This window comes from Lygodium microphyllum, chromosome 20 (genome assembly GCF_053477565.2).
Source record: "Lygodium microphyllum isolate KBCC chromosome 20, Lygodium_microphyllum_v1.1.10, whole genome shotgun sequence".
NCBI classification, from domain to species: Eukaryota; Viridiplantae; Streptophyta; class Polypodiopsida; order Schizaeales; family Lygodiaceae; genus Lygodium; species Lygodium microphyllum.
Window position 1 is genome coordinate 69,965,955 of NC_141154.1, and position 17,011 is coordinate 69,982,965.

At 45.2% G+C, this 17,011-nt stretch overlaps 2 protein-coding genes across 11 annotated transcripts in view; both read right to left on the reverse strand.

Annotated features, from left to right (window-relative positions):
* Window positions 1-17,011, reverse strand: part of LOC148019002 (uncharacterized) — a 112,770-nt gene that overhangs the window by 29,504 nt on the left and 66,255 nt on the right. The window lies entirely within an intron of this gene.
* On the reverse strand, window positions 3,736-4,268 carry LOC148019003 (uncharacterized). The gene is given in 2 exon segments (XM_087701289.1): window positions 3,736-3,913; window positions 3,949-4,268. Coding segments are annotated over 2 exon segments (486 nt in total). The 5' UTR covers window positions 4,257-4,268.

Here is a 17,011-nt window from a genome sequence, read left to right on the forward strand (position 1 = left end):
GTCCACGAAAGCTTGTCATTGCCAACAATTGCTTGCTAGCCCACCAGAGTATATGCATCCACTTGCAGCCACTCTTTGTGACACCTCACCATAGTCGATCCTTTTGTTTATTTGCTTATTTATTTCATGTGCGTAAGTAGTTTACATTCAGTGACTTTAGATTATTTCCTACAGTCAGTTTCATGGTTCCTCGCCACGACATCATCAACTTTCTCAAGTAGAGTCCACAATTTCTTGGGTTAGGCCCAAGGTCTAGCACACATTTTCTGAAGTGCTGTAATCAGTGAACAGGTGAGTTTTCAAACATTTCAACAAGATGTCACTAAGAAAACAGGATGCAAGTAATGAGGAATCATTATCCTCAGCAAAGAGGCACACATTGCATAGTGCAAGGCCTACACTGAATGCTATTGAAAAGTTGTTGCAGCTTGTGGCTGAGCCAAGTTCATTAGAGCACATATCTAGAGCATTGCCTAATGCCCAAGAGGGGGGTTGCATTTCTGCTCCATCAGAACAAATAGCCGCAAATATAGTTGTCAATTTTGCTTTGGGACCTAGTATGATCAGGTCATTATACTTTTGTACAATTGGATATGGATGCTTACTTAAGCACTGAGTATCGTACTTTTTGGTTACGTGTGGATTGGGATACCTGTAAGAACATGTTTATGGCAGCAGCAGTGTGCGCATTGCTTTAGGTCATTTGTGTTTAATGTATTTGTATTTTATTTGATATGACGAACGCAGGGTACTAAATGCATTTTTGTTTACGAAGGATGTTTTCTCGTGCTTAAGATGCGTCACAACTCACTAGTGTGGATCTCTTGGGATGGCCATAAGCATTAAGTTTTGTAAAGCAGCATGGATCACTTGAAATGGCTATAGGCATAAGTCTCGTGAAGTATTCATTATGGGTGACTGAGGCATCTAGTAGAGCATACTGTTTGTAATAGCATTATAATGTAGTGTGTGGATTCATACATGGTTTTCTCTTTGTTTCTTGAAGAACGAAGAAGAGGCGTGAGACAGTGTCATGCGACATTTCTATCTATAAGATATCTTTGCTTGTGAATCTATTGCTATGTCTTTGGGAATGCAATTAAGAATATTGCTTCCAATTGTGTTATTGGTAAATGTATGTTTGTCCAAAATATGGATTTCAGATGGCCACAAGATAAGAGCAATGGCATTATGACATGGACTGCTATTGGCCAGTTAGTTACAAATTTCCGGAGCCTTTATGTCATGATGTTGCATGGACTTACGTTGAGGCACTAATCCTAGTGAGAAGAAAGTTGTGCTCTTTGGTCTCCAGTCTCAACCTTCAACAGGCCAATGTAGTACATCTCAATGCATCTATAGTGTTCAAGAGCCTATCTTACAACTGCTCTCACCAGCCAATCCTAGGAACACTAGATATGAGAAATAGCTGCTATGAATCCATACAAGCACAAGAAGACCAATATGCCCAAACGTAGATCTTGCCAGATTCTCCCTCCACATTTCCACAAAGGCCTCAACTAGACAAGATCTTTACTTACAAACACACCTAGCACTCTAGCCTTCAGGTGGAAGATCACAATGTTGCCCAAATCCTTCATGCTCAATGCCAAAGAAAGCACTCCTATAAGACCTGTTGCGACAATGCTTTCCCAAATGCCAAGGAATACAGCAGAAAGAACACAGAACTCTGCAAAAGTCTATTGGCAGCCACAATCTGTCAAATATAGCCAATATGTGCTTAGACAGCTGCATTCTTACATCTTTTGTGTTTCTCCTGCTTTTCTTGTGTTTTACCTGCTTTCCAACTGTAATTATATTCTACTGGGCCAAAACTCTGGCCCATTCCCAAATTCAATAAATTAAACAAGACTCCAATGAGACTTTCAAATTAAGGTTCGTTTAGCATTAATTAACTGATTGTGTACACGAACTTACACATTATATAATTCATTGTTCACCACTAGAATCTTAACCATTTATGGATCTGCCCATGTCCAACACAGCACATGCAATCTCTTGGACCTCCCAAAGAGCCAAAGGTAAATCACATCCCCATGGTATACCCCCCTCTTGAAAAATGGCAAGCATCCTTGCTTGCATCCAAATGTGACTCAAACATGGCAGCCAAATGTTGATAATACATGTGACCTAGTGATCCACACAACATTTACAGCTGGTACAGCCACTAGAAGCCACACCCATGTATTCCAAAAACTTTCTGAACTGTTCCCACCATGGTAATCAATGCTACACTTAAACATGTTACATGGAGTGTCATGACCACAAAATCCTAAAATAGACATAATGCTAGCAAACAATACCTTGAACAAACATATAGGATCACCAAGCAGCTTCTAGATGTCAGAGCATATCTGATGATGAGGGAGTGGAGGTGCTACCCTCCCTTAAGCATCAAGCAATGCTCCAAACCTATGCTCATATGGACCTATCTCTGCCCAACCAAGGTTAAATCTCTTAAAGTGTGCAGAAAAAAGGAAGCAAACAAGGACTCCGAGAGAGAGAGAGAGAGAGAGAGAGAGAGATATTAACGTCTACATAAGGCCAATGTAGCCTATGAGACAAAATCCAGATTACATCCATGTCTAATGTCATCTCATCAATAGGGTAAAGATAACATTACAAGTGGGTGGCCTATGAAACAATACTGAAAATAACTATACGATGGGGCTATACTAGGGTTGAACCATGTGTAGTGTTGTTCCATCGATAGAAAAGAAAAGGAAAGGAAAGGAGAACCAGATCTGATTTAGCCATGTACAAAAGTGTGGTGGAGACTATGGGCTGTAGCTGGTCTCAAGATCTGCACATGATCTCAGCTATGATGCGGTCCCTAGCTGCTTCACTGATATGCCTGGTGGTGAATCTGTGGTGTGGCCTCCTCGGAAGTGGTCCTGGTAGACGGGATCGTCGTGCTCAACGAAGGGAAATGGCTCTATCCAATGTGACTCCATGGTGTGGCCTGTAAGGTGTCTTGCGGGGTGGCTCTGTCTCTACTAGGCTAGTAGTGTCAGTAGGGTCGGCTCTGTAGAAGAAGTTTGTCACTGCTCTCTGTGTGTGTCCCTCTGGGTGAGCTAGCCTCCTGTTTCGCAGTAGTGCAGTTTAGCGCCTCTCGAGCTCCAGGAGGAAGAGACCTAGGCATCTCTGGTCCTCGTACTCCATGACGCGACGAAGGGGTCCAAATCCATCCCAGAAGAGGCAGTGGTACCGTCCTCGTATGTCATAGTATATTGTGCATCTGCATATGTAGTGCTCCTCCGTCTCAGGCTCTCGACCACAAAGCTGGCAAGTCCTATCCTCTGCTAGGGTATTTGTCCATCTGCTTGTCTCCATCTGGAGCCTATGTGAGGAGGTGCAAATCTGTCCAATAGCAACCCGTATGCTATGGGAGAGATGGGTGTCCATATATGCTGGCCGAATAGTGAAACCATCATCAAAGAGGCACAAGAAATGACTCCTGTAGAACTCCATCCTCGATCCTCGAGGGAGTGGTGGGTGAATCCATGTCCTTGCCGTCTCAATCCTCAAGATATCAGCTCTAATCACCTGGTTCAACTCTGATCGGCTGAGAGAAAGTGTAGGGCACTCAAGGCTATAATCCAAAGATGGAAGACGGTCAATATCCAAACCATGTAGGCTCATCCAAATAGCCATCTGTGAAAACCAACAGTTCTTCTCGCCTCCTGTTGCTAGTTGTCTAGATGAGGTTAGTGCCTATCTAGAGTATCTATGGCATGGAAGTTCCCATAGTCTGTGCCAAAAGATCACTGTCCTGAAGAGTGCCTCCATGACTATGGGTGTTGCCCCTAGCTTTGCTCTGACAATGGGGTGTGGAGTGGAGGGCTTACTCCTAATCATGCGTGCTATCATCATGATCAATGGCCTTTCCATGCTATCCCATCCATCATAATAATCCCTCTAAGGCACCTATGGTACAAGCTGCAACCCCATACCTCTGCTCCATATAGTAATGTAGGTGTGACTAGGGTGTCAAACAACCAAAGTTTGGTGCGGAGCTCCTAGAACTATATGTGAGCACATTGACTCTCAAGTGCCCCTAGTGCTGCGTATCCACGTGCCAGACGTGCCTCTGACGCCCCTCTCAACGAAAAACGTGGGCCAAAGAAAGTGACTCCCAAATAGACATATTCCCTCACATGCTCCAGAATGTCTCCCCCAAATGTGAATTGGTACATAGATCTAGTCACCCATGCTGCTGAAGTATTGAAAACCATGGTTTTGGTCTTCCCAAGGTTCACTGTGAGGTTTTTATCTCTACAAAAGATGTGTAAAGCATCTAGATTGCACTGCAAACCCTCCGGTGAATCTGAAATGAGAACAATATCATCTCCATACAGTAATATCAGTATCAGCACCCCTGCCAGGTTGGCTCCAACTCCACCTCCTCGGTCTATATAATCAGACACTTCATCTATATATAGACCAAACAATGTGGGTGAAAGTGGACATCCTTGTTTCACTCCTATAGTACTGTTAATCCTCTCTCATAGCCCCCCAGGTGCTCGTACATGACCTGTCACTACCTCATATAATGCATAGACACCCCATCGTATACCCTCTGGTACTCCAATGTCCTACAATCTCTACATGATGCGTGTATGAGTCACTGCCTCATATAATGCATAGACACCCCATCGTATACCCTCTGGTACTCCAATGTCCTGCAATCTCTACATGATGCGTGTACGAGGCACTGTATCAAAAGCTTTGCGAAAGTCTACAAAGCAACAATAGATCCTCTTCTCTCGGGCTCGACCCTCCTCAATAATGGCTCTAAGTGTGAGAATATGGTCCAACATGGTATATCCTCGTCTGAAACCTGCTTGTCCTTGTGCTCTCTTGCCTTGCATTTCAGCCCACTCACTGAGAGAGAGAGAGAGAGAGAGAGAGAGAAAGAGAGAGAAGAAACACACTAAATAAAGGAACAATCTAACTAAGATTGAATGATAGAAGAATAATCTTGGTCAGCCCCAACACACAACTCTAGGTGTCAATGTGAGCACCAAATGGAGGCAAGAGATGAAGATGACGGACACTAGCTAAGAAGATGAACTCGTGAAATGAATACGATGGAGTGTGGGGCTGGCCGGCCTAATATAAAGGCCCTGATTATGGTCAACCTAATCAGCGTGCCCAACAAATAATGTGGCCACCATGCCAAAACAAAAATGCACTAGTATCACCTCCACTGGAAGTGTCTAGGAGACAAACTAATAAACAAACACTCTTTCAAAGCTCCAAATGTCCTCCTCTAGCTCACAAGCACGAGATGATTGTACATGGCACACAACTGCTAGCAACCCCTCTCAGATCCTAGATGTGGCAAAAGGCCAAAGAAGATGGAATTGATCCGAGGGTGTCTTGAGTAGTACCACTGTTAATGAAGCTTGTCAATGGAGAATCCCAACCAAGACATAAGACCCCTCTCCAAATGAGAGCATGATCCAACAAGAGGCCACTAGAGGCCAATGGAAGCAGAGAGGCCTTGAGAAAATCATTGTAGTGAAGATCAAATGTACATGGTATGCAACCACCTGTGCAACGTATGCAAGGCCAAATGTATCCAGGTATGGCAAGCGAAATGCAAAACCCAATGTGTAGCAATGTTGGCATGATGCTTAGGGTAGTATATTTGGTATTGCATCCATGCATCCTGATATGTTTGGGACTCATGGGACAGCTGGTAATGCAAACGCACCATTTAACGCATCTATGCAGCCCAATATATTTGGGATTGCACTATGCAGCCTGGTATGATTGGGACTCATGGGACAGTTGCTGGTCGTCCAAATGCACCATTTAATGCTGGTCAAAATGTTGCTACAGCAAGTGCATCCTTTTTGCAGCCACCTATCTTTGATAACTTGGCACCAAAAGGCAAAGCAAAAGACTATGATGAGGGTGGTAAAGGAGTGACATTTAAGGTTTTCAATGGTGCATAAGATAGATTGGAAGTTTTGACTTTTATTTAAGAGTTTGATATAGCCTATTCATAAGGAAACTTACTGAGTCGTCAAAAATACGAAAGGCAACCACTTTTATGAAAGGCAATGCATTGCAATGGTGGTTGTCGCTTTTGATGCAAGGTAGAACACCATCAACTTGGGTCCAATTTAAGCAATTGTTTGCTTGCTCATGGTTGACAAGTACCTTCAAAATTAATGTAATGACCACATGGCATAATTCAATGCATCACAATTCAAGAACTTGAAGCAGTATAATAAGAAGTTTTGGGAGGTGTTGTTGACCATCGCTTCTTATCATGCTATCCCCATTTATGAGTAGATTGAAAAGTATTGTTGGGGCTGCCCAAAGAGATTCCTGATTTTTGCATTAAAACCACTATGACCAGCATGTCACAACTCAAACAAAGCATGCACTCCTGATGCTTTGCTACATGGAAAGTCTTCGGCCTTCAAAGGTGATAAGGATAAGTCACAAAAGAAGAGTTCCAAGGCCAAGAAAGAGGAAGACCTATAAATAGGCCTAAAAAAAGGAAAAAACAACAAGGAAGGACATGAAAGAATGCTGCCTAGCATAAAGAATTGATGGCTAAAAATAAGTGCTTATGAGAGCAAGAGGAGCATATGGCAAGGGACTGTCCTAGTAAACAGGAAGCAAGAGTATGCCATTTAAGTGGACAGCAGTGGAAATTTCAACCTTTGAGAAGTGAAAGGAAAAGATGGCTTCAGATCCAAAGCTTGTGCTGCCAAATCTCCTCTCAGCAAGTCATTTGTGTGATGCTTGCAGAAACTATCAAGGTGATGCAGCAATGGAAGCATAAAAAAGTGCTGAAATAAATTGCTAAGAACACAAGATAGAAGAGAAAGAAAACAGAAGAACACTATAAAAGAAGAGAACTCAAAGATGTGCTCAGAAAATGGAACCCATATACCAAACACAAGAATGACATGTACAATAGTGAGTCATTGGCTGCCTGGGCATTGACACTAGCTCCTCTCTCCAACAGGAAGACCACCTAAAGAATGATGATGACCTAATGAGAGGAGGAGGAGCCACTAAATAAATAAGCCCAAAATATGCCAAATATGGCAGCTAGTCGCCCAGCAACAAATGCCTAAATAATCACTAGGACGACCACCATAAAATGCCTAAAATACCAAGTCATGTCAACCACAGCCCAAACTCACACATGAGCTGACTAGACTGCTAACACGCTCTCTCTTATCATGGGTGATCTAATATAGTACAATGATAACCATATACAACAAAGACCACCAAAATAGAGCCATGGATACCCAAGTAGTGGGTGATCAAGCCATCACCAAGGTGCCTTGGAGAGAACTTGATGTCGATGTTAATCATACTAGCTCCTATAGAGAAGAGTCATCAAAGATCTCTCTGTTCATCAACAATGTCTCAAAGTAGCATACAAGATCATCCTGCCAAAAATGCCTCTGAATATATGTGACCATGGATTCCCCACCTTTGGCCAAGACTGCCAAAGTGTCCTCTCATGTTAGCTCGGACTAGGAGCCAATTCCGCTCTCCATCAAATAACCAGCTCATCATGAACTTGGATGTTAGTCCCAACTCCAAGATTTGAACCTACCAAACTTCGGTCAATGCATCAAGAATGTCCCTCTCTGAAACCTATGCACCTATATACCTATATAGATGAGGCTCCGCTACCCCATCTCACCACCCTCTCACGCTCCCTCTCTCGCACTATAGAGTGAGGGATGACAACATCACTTAGAGTAGAAAACAGCACAAGAAGGGGCATTCAAGCCCTTCACGCGGTCTGAAGAAGTGGATCCCTTCTGTGCCTTGGACTTCCCCTTGGTTGAAAGATCAGAGTCTGAGTCTAAGGAAGAGGATGACTCGGCGGAGGAGTCTTCATCCCGCCTCTCCATCTTCTCCTTCTTCATTCATGAGGCTACTAACTCCTTGCAATCCTTTCACAAGTGTCCCTTCTTATCACAATGATAACGTTGGGCCTTCAACTTCTTCTTCCCATCACCGCTCTTTAAAGCTATAAAGGCCTCATTAGAAGCTCCATAATGAGATGAAAGCCTCCCTTGTAAAAACAAAGATGCCTCATGCTCAAGCTGTCAGAGTGCAGCGGTGCGGAAGTGTAGGACTGAGAGAGAGAGAACGCAGAGAGAGAAGAGAGAGAAAGAGACAGTGGAAGATGAAGATCTGCTGTATACAAAGATATGCAGATATGTACACGGGCGCAGTGCGCTGGACTACGTGTCTCCACCTCGACGATGCAACCTGCTGTTCATCTCGAAGTCCGCTGCAGTCTGCACTATCTCCTATCTGAAATCTGCGAACAGAGACGGAATCTGCGCGTGCCACAAATCTGTAATCTGCGAGCAGAGAAGTGCAGGAGACTGCTGAAAACCTCGGCTATAAATAGCCAGAATCTGGGCGAAAAAATCAGGCAGGTCGGCTGCAGCCAACTGGACTGCAGTCAGCCGGACTGCCACGTGGTAGTCCGACTGTCCAGTCTGACTGGACTGTGCAGTCCAGACAGGCTATGATCTCTAACACCCCCTCTCAGAGCCTGGGCGGAGCAGAAGCCTGAGGGATCTAGAATGTCTCCGAAGTAGAGCCTGGGGAAGGGCCTTCGTAAACAAATCTGCAAGATTGTCCTCCGTCTTGCAGTACTCCACAGTGATGGTCTCATCCAGAAGCTTCTCTCTGACGAAGTGGTACTGGATCTCGATGTGCTTCGTCCGGGCATGAAAAACAGGATTCCGTACCAAGGCAATGCAACTCTCATTGTCACATTGCAGCAAAGTAGGACAAGTCTCGGGGCAGCCAAGCTCCTCCAACAATCTTTGAAGCCACACAGCCTCACATGTGGTGGAAGACGCGGCCCGATACTCCGCCTCAGTAGACGAAAGGGCTACCGTGGGCTGCTTCTTGCTACTCCATGAGATAACACCCGCACCCAAGGTAAAACAGTAACCTGTAGTAGACCACCTGTGGTCCATATCACCGGCCCAATCCGAGTCACTCCAACCTCCAAGAACAAGATCTAAACCATCTGTCCGTGCGGACTAATGAATCCCTAAATCAAACGTCCCCCTCAAATATCGAAGTATCCTCTGAGCAGCCTGCCAATGCACCGTCTGAGGTTCACTCATGAACCCTGCCAAGAGCCCAACAGCAAAACAAAGATCAACACGAGTGTTGAGAAGCCAAATCAAGGATCCAATCAACTGACGATAGCGGGAAGCATCGGCCATGGGAGAAGCTGAATGGGAAGCGGCCTTCCAGTTTAGATCCATAGGAGTAGAAAGGGTCTGACAATCCTCCATCGCAAAAGACACCAAGAGCTCCTGTACATATCTCTACTGAGAGATGAAAATCCCCCTCGGAGACTGATAAATCTCATGGCCCAAAAAGAAATGGAGTAGACTCAAATCTGTCATCTCGAACGTCCGATGTAAAGCTACCTTCGTCTCTTGGACCTTCTGTGCATGATCACCTGTGACAATCAAATCATCAACATACAACACAAAAAGCACACAACCATCCTCGGAAGTGTGAACATAAAGCTGCGGATCGGCCTTAGAACGCCAATATCCCAACTGTGACTGAAGGAACGAATCAATCTTCTCGTTCCATGCACGCGGAGCCTGCTTGAGGCCATACAAGGCCTTCTTCAACCTGTAGACTTTCCCATCTGAAGATCCAAAGCCAGGAGGCTTCTCGACATAGATCTCCTCCTTCAAATCACCATTGAGGAAGGCCAACTTCACATCCAACTGGTAGACAGGCCAGCCAACGCAAGAACAGCTCGAATAGTCGCCATACGAGCAGTGGAGGCAAAAGTATCATGACAATCAATCCCTGGGCGCTGTGCAAAACCTTTAGCAACAAGGCGAGCCTTGTGCTTGTCCAAAGAACCATCGCTAAGGTACTTGGTCTTGAAGACCCATTTGACGCCAATCACCTTCTTATTCGGGGGGCGTGGCACGAGTAACCAAGTGCCATTCCTCTCAATAGCCTCCAACTCGGCTTCCATAGCTTTCTTCCATGGTGCGGACTATAAAGCTTGCTTCACGGAGGTGGGCTCTCGATCCTGCATAACACGGGTCATCAAACAATAGTTAGAGCAAACAAGCTCCGTAGAATGTGCCTGGTGCCTCCGTGACCGCCGCGGACCATCCTGCGGTCCCCACTCCTCAAGAACCCCCTCGATCCCTGAATCACAGAGTGTGTTACGGGCCCATCGAGGAGGAGGCCGAACCTCCCCTCGTCTCTCGCCATCAGCTGAAGACTCTGGAATATCCACCAGTGGTAACTCCTCAGGGGTGACCAGTGGAACAGTAGACTCTGTGTCAGAAACAGAATCATAATCAAAAGGCACGGGCTCCAAAGGAATTGTAGCAGGAGCCCAACTCTCCCCTAGATCTCCAAGAACAGGATGCTCCTCACCCATTGACATGGCCGGAACCTCCACAAACCGCACATCATGACTAGTGTACACATCCCGCTTGACGGGATCATACAATCGATAGCCTTGGGACTGGGAGCTGTAGCCAACAAATACCTGTCTTCGGGAAGCTGCTTCAAATTTATCACAGTGAGCCTTGGGAATGTGAACATAGGCATCACACCCAAAGACCCTAAAGTAAGAAACATCGGGCTTAGTCCCAAAGTAAGCCTTAAAAGGTGTCATCCCATCAACGGCCGAAGTGGGGGATCGATTAAGAATGTGGACTGCAGTAGCCACAGCCTCGGCCCACAGAACCTGAGGGGTCTGTCGGTGCTCCATCATGATGCGCGCCATCTCGATCACACTGCAGTTTTTCCGTTCAAGAATGCCATTTTCTTGAGGAGTGTTGGTATTAGCAAACTCCTGGTGAATACCTTTATCTGCACAAAAACGAGCAAACTCATTAGAAACAAATTCACCACCCTTGTCAGATCGCAAGGTCTTCAATCTCCGGCCTGATCGGTCCTCCTCAAAAAGAAGCCAATCCTTGAAGTGGGAGAAAGCTTCTGACTTCAATGCCAAGAAATAGACCCATGCCATCCTGCTGTAATCATCTACGATCAGCATGAAGTACGAGCTCCCACGCAAGGACTCGTTCCTCATAGGGCCACATAGATCCGTAGATACAAGCTCCATTGGTGAAGTAGACCACCGCAAAGCTGTGTGGGGAATGGCATCCCTATGCTGCTTCCCGCGAATGCAGGAGACACATGGCTGCTGGCTCACCACTATATCCGACAACCCTCGAACAAGTTGTCCACGTGATGCCCTCCGAAGATAATCATAGTTGAGGTGACCAAACCGAGCATGCCATAACTCTGACTGTGTCTGAGAGGTAAGAAGAAGAGTAGAGAGGGCGGTGGAAGACTTCAATTTATAGATGCCGTTCTCCTCATATCCGGATGATAAAACCTTCCTTGACCCACGATCAAGGACTCGCACCGAGGTACTGTCAAACTCCACAAAAAGTCCAAGGGAACAAATCTTATGAACTGACAGGAGATGATACCCTAAACCTGGTACATGCAAGACCTCTGAGGTATGGGTACCAGCACGTCCATTTGGAATAAGCTGCATCTTACCCCGTCCTGCAATAGACAGTGAAGAGCTATCTCCAATGAGAATCTTCCCACGCGAGGGTCGCAACTGAGCAACACCATCTGATGAAGGAGTCATGTGCCGGGAGGCACCACTATCAACGATCCACTCTCGAGCCTGGGGAGCCGTCATCGCAGCATCAGAAGCATTCAGTGAAGAGTCCTCAATGACAGCTAGATGAAGAAATGCAGCTAATGAGGGTGCAGCCACCGCTCCAGAATCCTTCGTGTCCTTCTTGTTGGTGTCCTTCTTGTCTTTGTTAGGGCAATCCTTCTTCCAATGGCCAGTCTTTCCACAAATATGGCATGTGGATTCTTTGTCCTTGTCCTTGTCCTTCTTTGACTTGTTATCCCCCTTCTTCTTCTTTTGGTCCTTCCCCTTCTTCTGAGAGGCTTGACCTGTCATTGCCTCCGACTTGGAAGCATTCTGTCCCTTTAGCTGTTCCTCTTGGTCCAAGACCATAGGAACCAACTCTTCCCAACGAAGAGTAGACTCTCGCCCCGAAGCAATAAGGGCGGAGTAGAAAGTACCGAATCGTGGCGGCAACTGGGACAATAGTGTGATCGCCATGTCTTCGAAGGAAATCGGCTTCCCCGCATTCTGAACCTGCATCTGAAGCTGTCTAAGCTTGTTGATATGTTCCCGCAACGAAGAAGACTTGTTTACGGACAAGGTCCGCATCTGAACCTCCAAAGAAACCCGCTTCATAAGGGTCATCCGGTTATACATCTGATCAAGCTCCAGCCATATCTCCCGAGCCACCGTCAAGTGCTCGATGTGAGCTATCATAGCTGTAGTACAAGACAAAAAAAGAAAGGAACGAATCCTGGCATTCAGTTTGTCCCAGTGAGACTGAGCCTTGGCCAACTCCGCACGAGCATCGGAAGAGAGTTTGGACTCATCTCTTACCGAGGGCCGGTCGATCTCCTCCTGTACAAGCTCCGCCAAATCATAGGACTCAAGGATGGCCAACATCATGACGCGCCAGATGCGGTAGTTGTCGCCATCGAGCTTCTGATCTGCGGAAAGAGCCGGTAAGACAGGCACCTTCCGGTCCATAATTGTCTGGAACTCCAAGTCAATCTTTGTAGACATCTTCACCTGTAATGCCTTCACAAACACAAAAGCAGCCCCCTCTGACTGTGAAAACTCAGCCTGCTATGGCTCTTCCGCGTCCTGAAACTTCTTCACCCGCCAGAGGCAATGAAAAAGCAAAACCTGCACTTGAAAGCTGAAAACTCAAACTTCCTCCTCATCAACCAGTAGTAAACAGCAGCAAATCCACCACCTGGACTCCTTTCCTGCACGCCCATGCTCGCTTCAGCCTTGTTCCGAGGAGCAACCCTCCTGCCTGCCCTCAAACGCTGAAAACGCAACCTTGTGTCGCGATAGAAACTCCTCTTCAAGTTGGTTCTGCACTCAGTCAGCCCTCTAACACTGCTCTGATACCATGTCAGAGTGCAGCGGTGCGGAAGCGTAGGACTGAGAGAGAGAGAACGCAGAGAGAGAAGAGTGAGAAAGAGACAGTGGAAGATGAAGATCTGCTGTATAAAGTGTGTTGTATACAAAGATATGCAGATATGTACACGGGCGCAGTGTACTAGACTGCGTGTCTCCACCTCGACGATGCAACCTGCCGTTCACCTCGAAGTCCGCTGCAGTCTGCACTATCTCCTGTCTGAAATCTGCGAACAGAGACGGAATCTGCGCATGCCACCAGTCTGTAATCTGCGAGCAGAGAAGTGCGGGAGACTGTTGAAAACCTCGGCTATAAATAGCCAGAATCTGGGCAAAAAAATCAGGCAGGTCGGCTGCATTAAATGCAGCCGACTAGACTGCAATCAGTCGGACTGCCACGTGGCAGTCCGACTGTACAGTCCGACTGGACTGTGCAGTCCGGACAGGCTATGATCTCTAACACAAGCAACATCGAGGACGTGTAAAGCTCACAAGTGTAGAGGATGTCTACACCTATAAAGCATTCGCCACTTCATCAAACTCCGGGGGGAGCTTATAGAGTATCGTTCCCACTAGATGTGTCTCTAGAAGGGCACACTGCATATGTCAAAGCTGGTTCTATACCTATGTAACACAAAGCAAAAATGACTAAATAGTGTCCTTTGGCTCAAACTTCATCTATTGAAGTTGTCCATAAAGAATCACAGCACACATAGGGGAAGGTGTTGTTAGAGATTGGCATCCCCTGGACAAGCAATCATATGCATTTGCGAGCAGTTTTGTGCACGCAGCAATGAGTAGGACATATGGCAGTCTGGCTATACAGCAAGTGACATTGGCAAGCAGAAATTATCGCAGGTGCCATGTGGCATGGCAAGTGCAATCGGCCAGTTTCTAGGTAATCAACTACATTTAATGTAGCCGACTTGCATTATTTTTTGCATTTCTTTTGGGCTATTTATTCTATCCAACCTTCGCATACTTTCAGTTATTCTGATCACAGGTTTCCAGATTGTTGTTTGTGGAAACTGCTTCGAGGTTCACAGATTGTGAGATCTTTGAGATGGAGACACACACAAACGTACACTCTACATCCATGTATATACCTGCTTCCTTATACAACATTCTTCATTACAGATTTTCTATGTTCCACTGTCTCTTTCTCTCTCTCTTCTTTCTCTGTCACACTGTCTTGATCATACGCTTCCGCACTACTTCACTCTAACATGATATTAGAGCATTGAAGGACTCACTCAGGGTGGACCTACCTGAAGATGAGATTTCAACGCGACACAAGGTTGCGTTTTTAGTGTTCAAGGGCAAGTAGGAGGGTTACACATCAGAACAAGGTTGAGGCGAGTGTGGGCATTTGAGAAAGGAGTAGAGTTACTGAAGCTACTTCTGAGTTTTGCTATTTAAGAAGAAAGAAGGCTACGTTTTGGGCCTTCAAGTGCAAATTTTACCTTTTCATCGCCTCCAACAATGAAGGAGCAAGATGAGTGGAGAACAACCCTAGCAAGCTGCATTACAACAGTCAAAGGGGACTGCATTTTGTGTTTTGTGCAAGCATTTTAGGTAAAGATGTCTTCTGAGACTGAGACAAAGTTTCATGCAATCATGGATTGGAAGGTACCCATGTTACTAACTCTTCCATCATATCAAAAGCTCGATGTCAAGAACTACCGCATCTAACAGGTTATGATACTTGCCATCTTGGCGTCCTATGATTTGGGAAAGCTTGTTACGGACTAGGCTATCCATCATCCTTCTTCGAGAGACGAGTCCAAACTCTCTACAAGTGATTAGTTGGAGTTGGCAAAGGCTCAAGCATACTGGGACAAACTAAATGCTCACATCTACTCATTTTTATCTCTCATGCACTACAGTTGTGATCATCTCCCATATAGAGCATTTGACGGTGGCCCGAGAGATACGGTTGGAGCTTGATCAGATGTATAATCGCATGACCATCATGAAACGAGTTTCTTTGGAAGTGCAGACGAGAACCATAAGTGTCAACAAATCATCTTCTATGTAGAAGTATATCAACAAGCAAAGGCAGCTTCAGACGTAGGTATAGAATGCAAGGAAGGTGATCACTTTTGAAGACATCGCAATAACCCTTCTTTCAATTCCAATACTCCTTTGGTGGATGCTACCCGTTAATAGGCAGTTGGTTGGCTCCTTGATCTGGCTTCTCAATACTCGTGTTAACTTATGTTACCTTATCAATGTCCTTGCCGGGTTTATGAGTGAACCCAAGATGCTACATTGACAAGCTGCTCAAAGATTTTTGCAGTTCCTTCAAGGGACCCCTTATCTCGAGATCTATTATCCAGCAGGTATAGGTGATGCAAGCTCGATACTTATAGGATGAAATGATTTAGATTGGGCTAGCAATGTGGATCATCAGAGGTCCACAACAAGTTATTGCTTTACCTTGGATGTCGGTGTTGTTATAGGATGGAGTGATTCAGATTGGGTTGGCAATGTGGATCATCGGAGGTCCACGAAAAGTTATTGCTTTACCTTGGATGCCGGTGCTATTTCATGAAGCAACAAGAAGCAGCCCATGGTTGCCCTATCTTCGACTGAGATGGAGTATTGAGCAACGTCTTCTACCACATGTGAGACTATGTGGCTTTGCAAGCTATTGGAGGAGCTTGGCTGCCCGCAAACAAGTCCTCCTATTCTTCAATGCTATAATGAGAATTGTCTTGACTTGGCCTAGAATCCTATGTTTTATGCTAGAATGCAACACATTGAGATCCAGTACCATTTCATTCAGGAGAAGCTTCTAGATGAGACTATTGACATGGTTTACTGCAACACAAAGGACAATCTTGCAGACTTGTCTATGAAGGCGCTTCCTCAAGATTTACTTCGATAGCACTCTAGATCCCTTAGCCTTATGCCCTATCCAAGATCTGAGAGGGGGTGTTAGAGATTGGCATCCCCTAGACAAACAGTTATATGCATTCACGAGCAGTTTTGTGCAATCGCAACAGGTAGTTCACGTGGTAATTTGGCCACAGGTGACGTTGTCGTGCCGCTACGTGCACACCGTGTAAAAAATCTAGAGTGTGGCTTCCTTTTAGATTTAGAAAGCCAATGCCACTTTAGGCATTAGTATTAGTGTCCATAGTTCAAAATATTAGATTTTTTTGGACAAGTTTTTAGTCAATTTTTGATATTCTAGATATTATCTCTTGTAAAAAATCCATAAAGCTATAGATAACATTTAGATTAGGAGGACATGTAAAAGAAAGCATGTAGCTTTCAGCCAATTTGAGAGGATTTTGTGTAAAAAAAGAGATTAGCAAAATCGCGCGACGCACGATCGCTGTTTTCAGACAATGAACAGCACTCCGAAAGTGGGAGATGAAGGAGTGATCTGGAAGGATTCTAGCCGGGTGTCTTGGTATTTAACCCCCCTTTCGGAGCCATTGGAAGCATTAGATTGGCGATCTGAGCAGCATAGAGGAAGGTATTATTTTATACACGTTTTTGTCTATTAGAGTTATATTTTCTCATTGTCCTCGTATTTAACCCCCTTTTGGAGCCATTGGAAGCATCAGATTGGAGATCTGAGCAACATAGAGGAAGGTATTATTTTGTACACGTTTTTGTCTATTAGAGTTATATTTTCTCATAATGCTGAAAGAAACTGACAGGCTTCATCTCTGTTAATATTCTTCTATATTTTCTAATTCTTTTTTGAAGTATTCTTCTATATCTTCAATCTCTTCGAACCCCTTCTCTTCCAACTACACCTCTCCTTGAATCTACCTACACCCTGTTGTCTCTTATCTTCAAGAACTTGGCTTGAAACCTTCAATCCTTATCTCTACCATCTTCGAAGTCAAAGCTCTTGAACCCCCATACATTCTTCTCTTGCCAAATCCCTGTGGTGACCTTCAACCCTGCGCGCTGCGA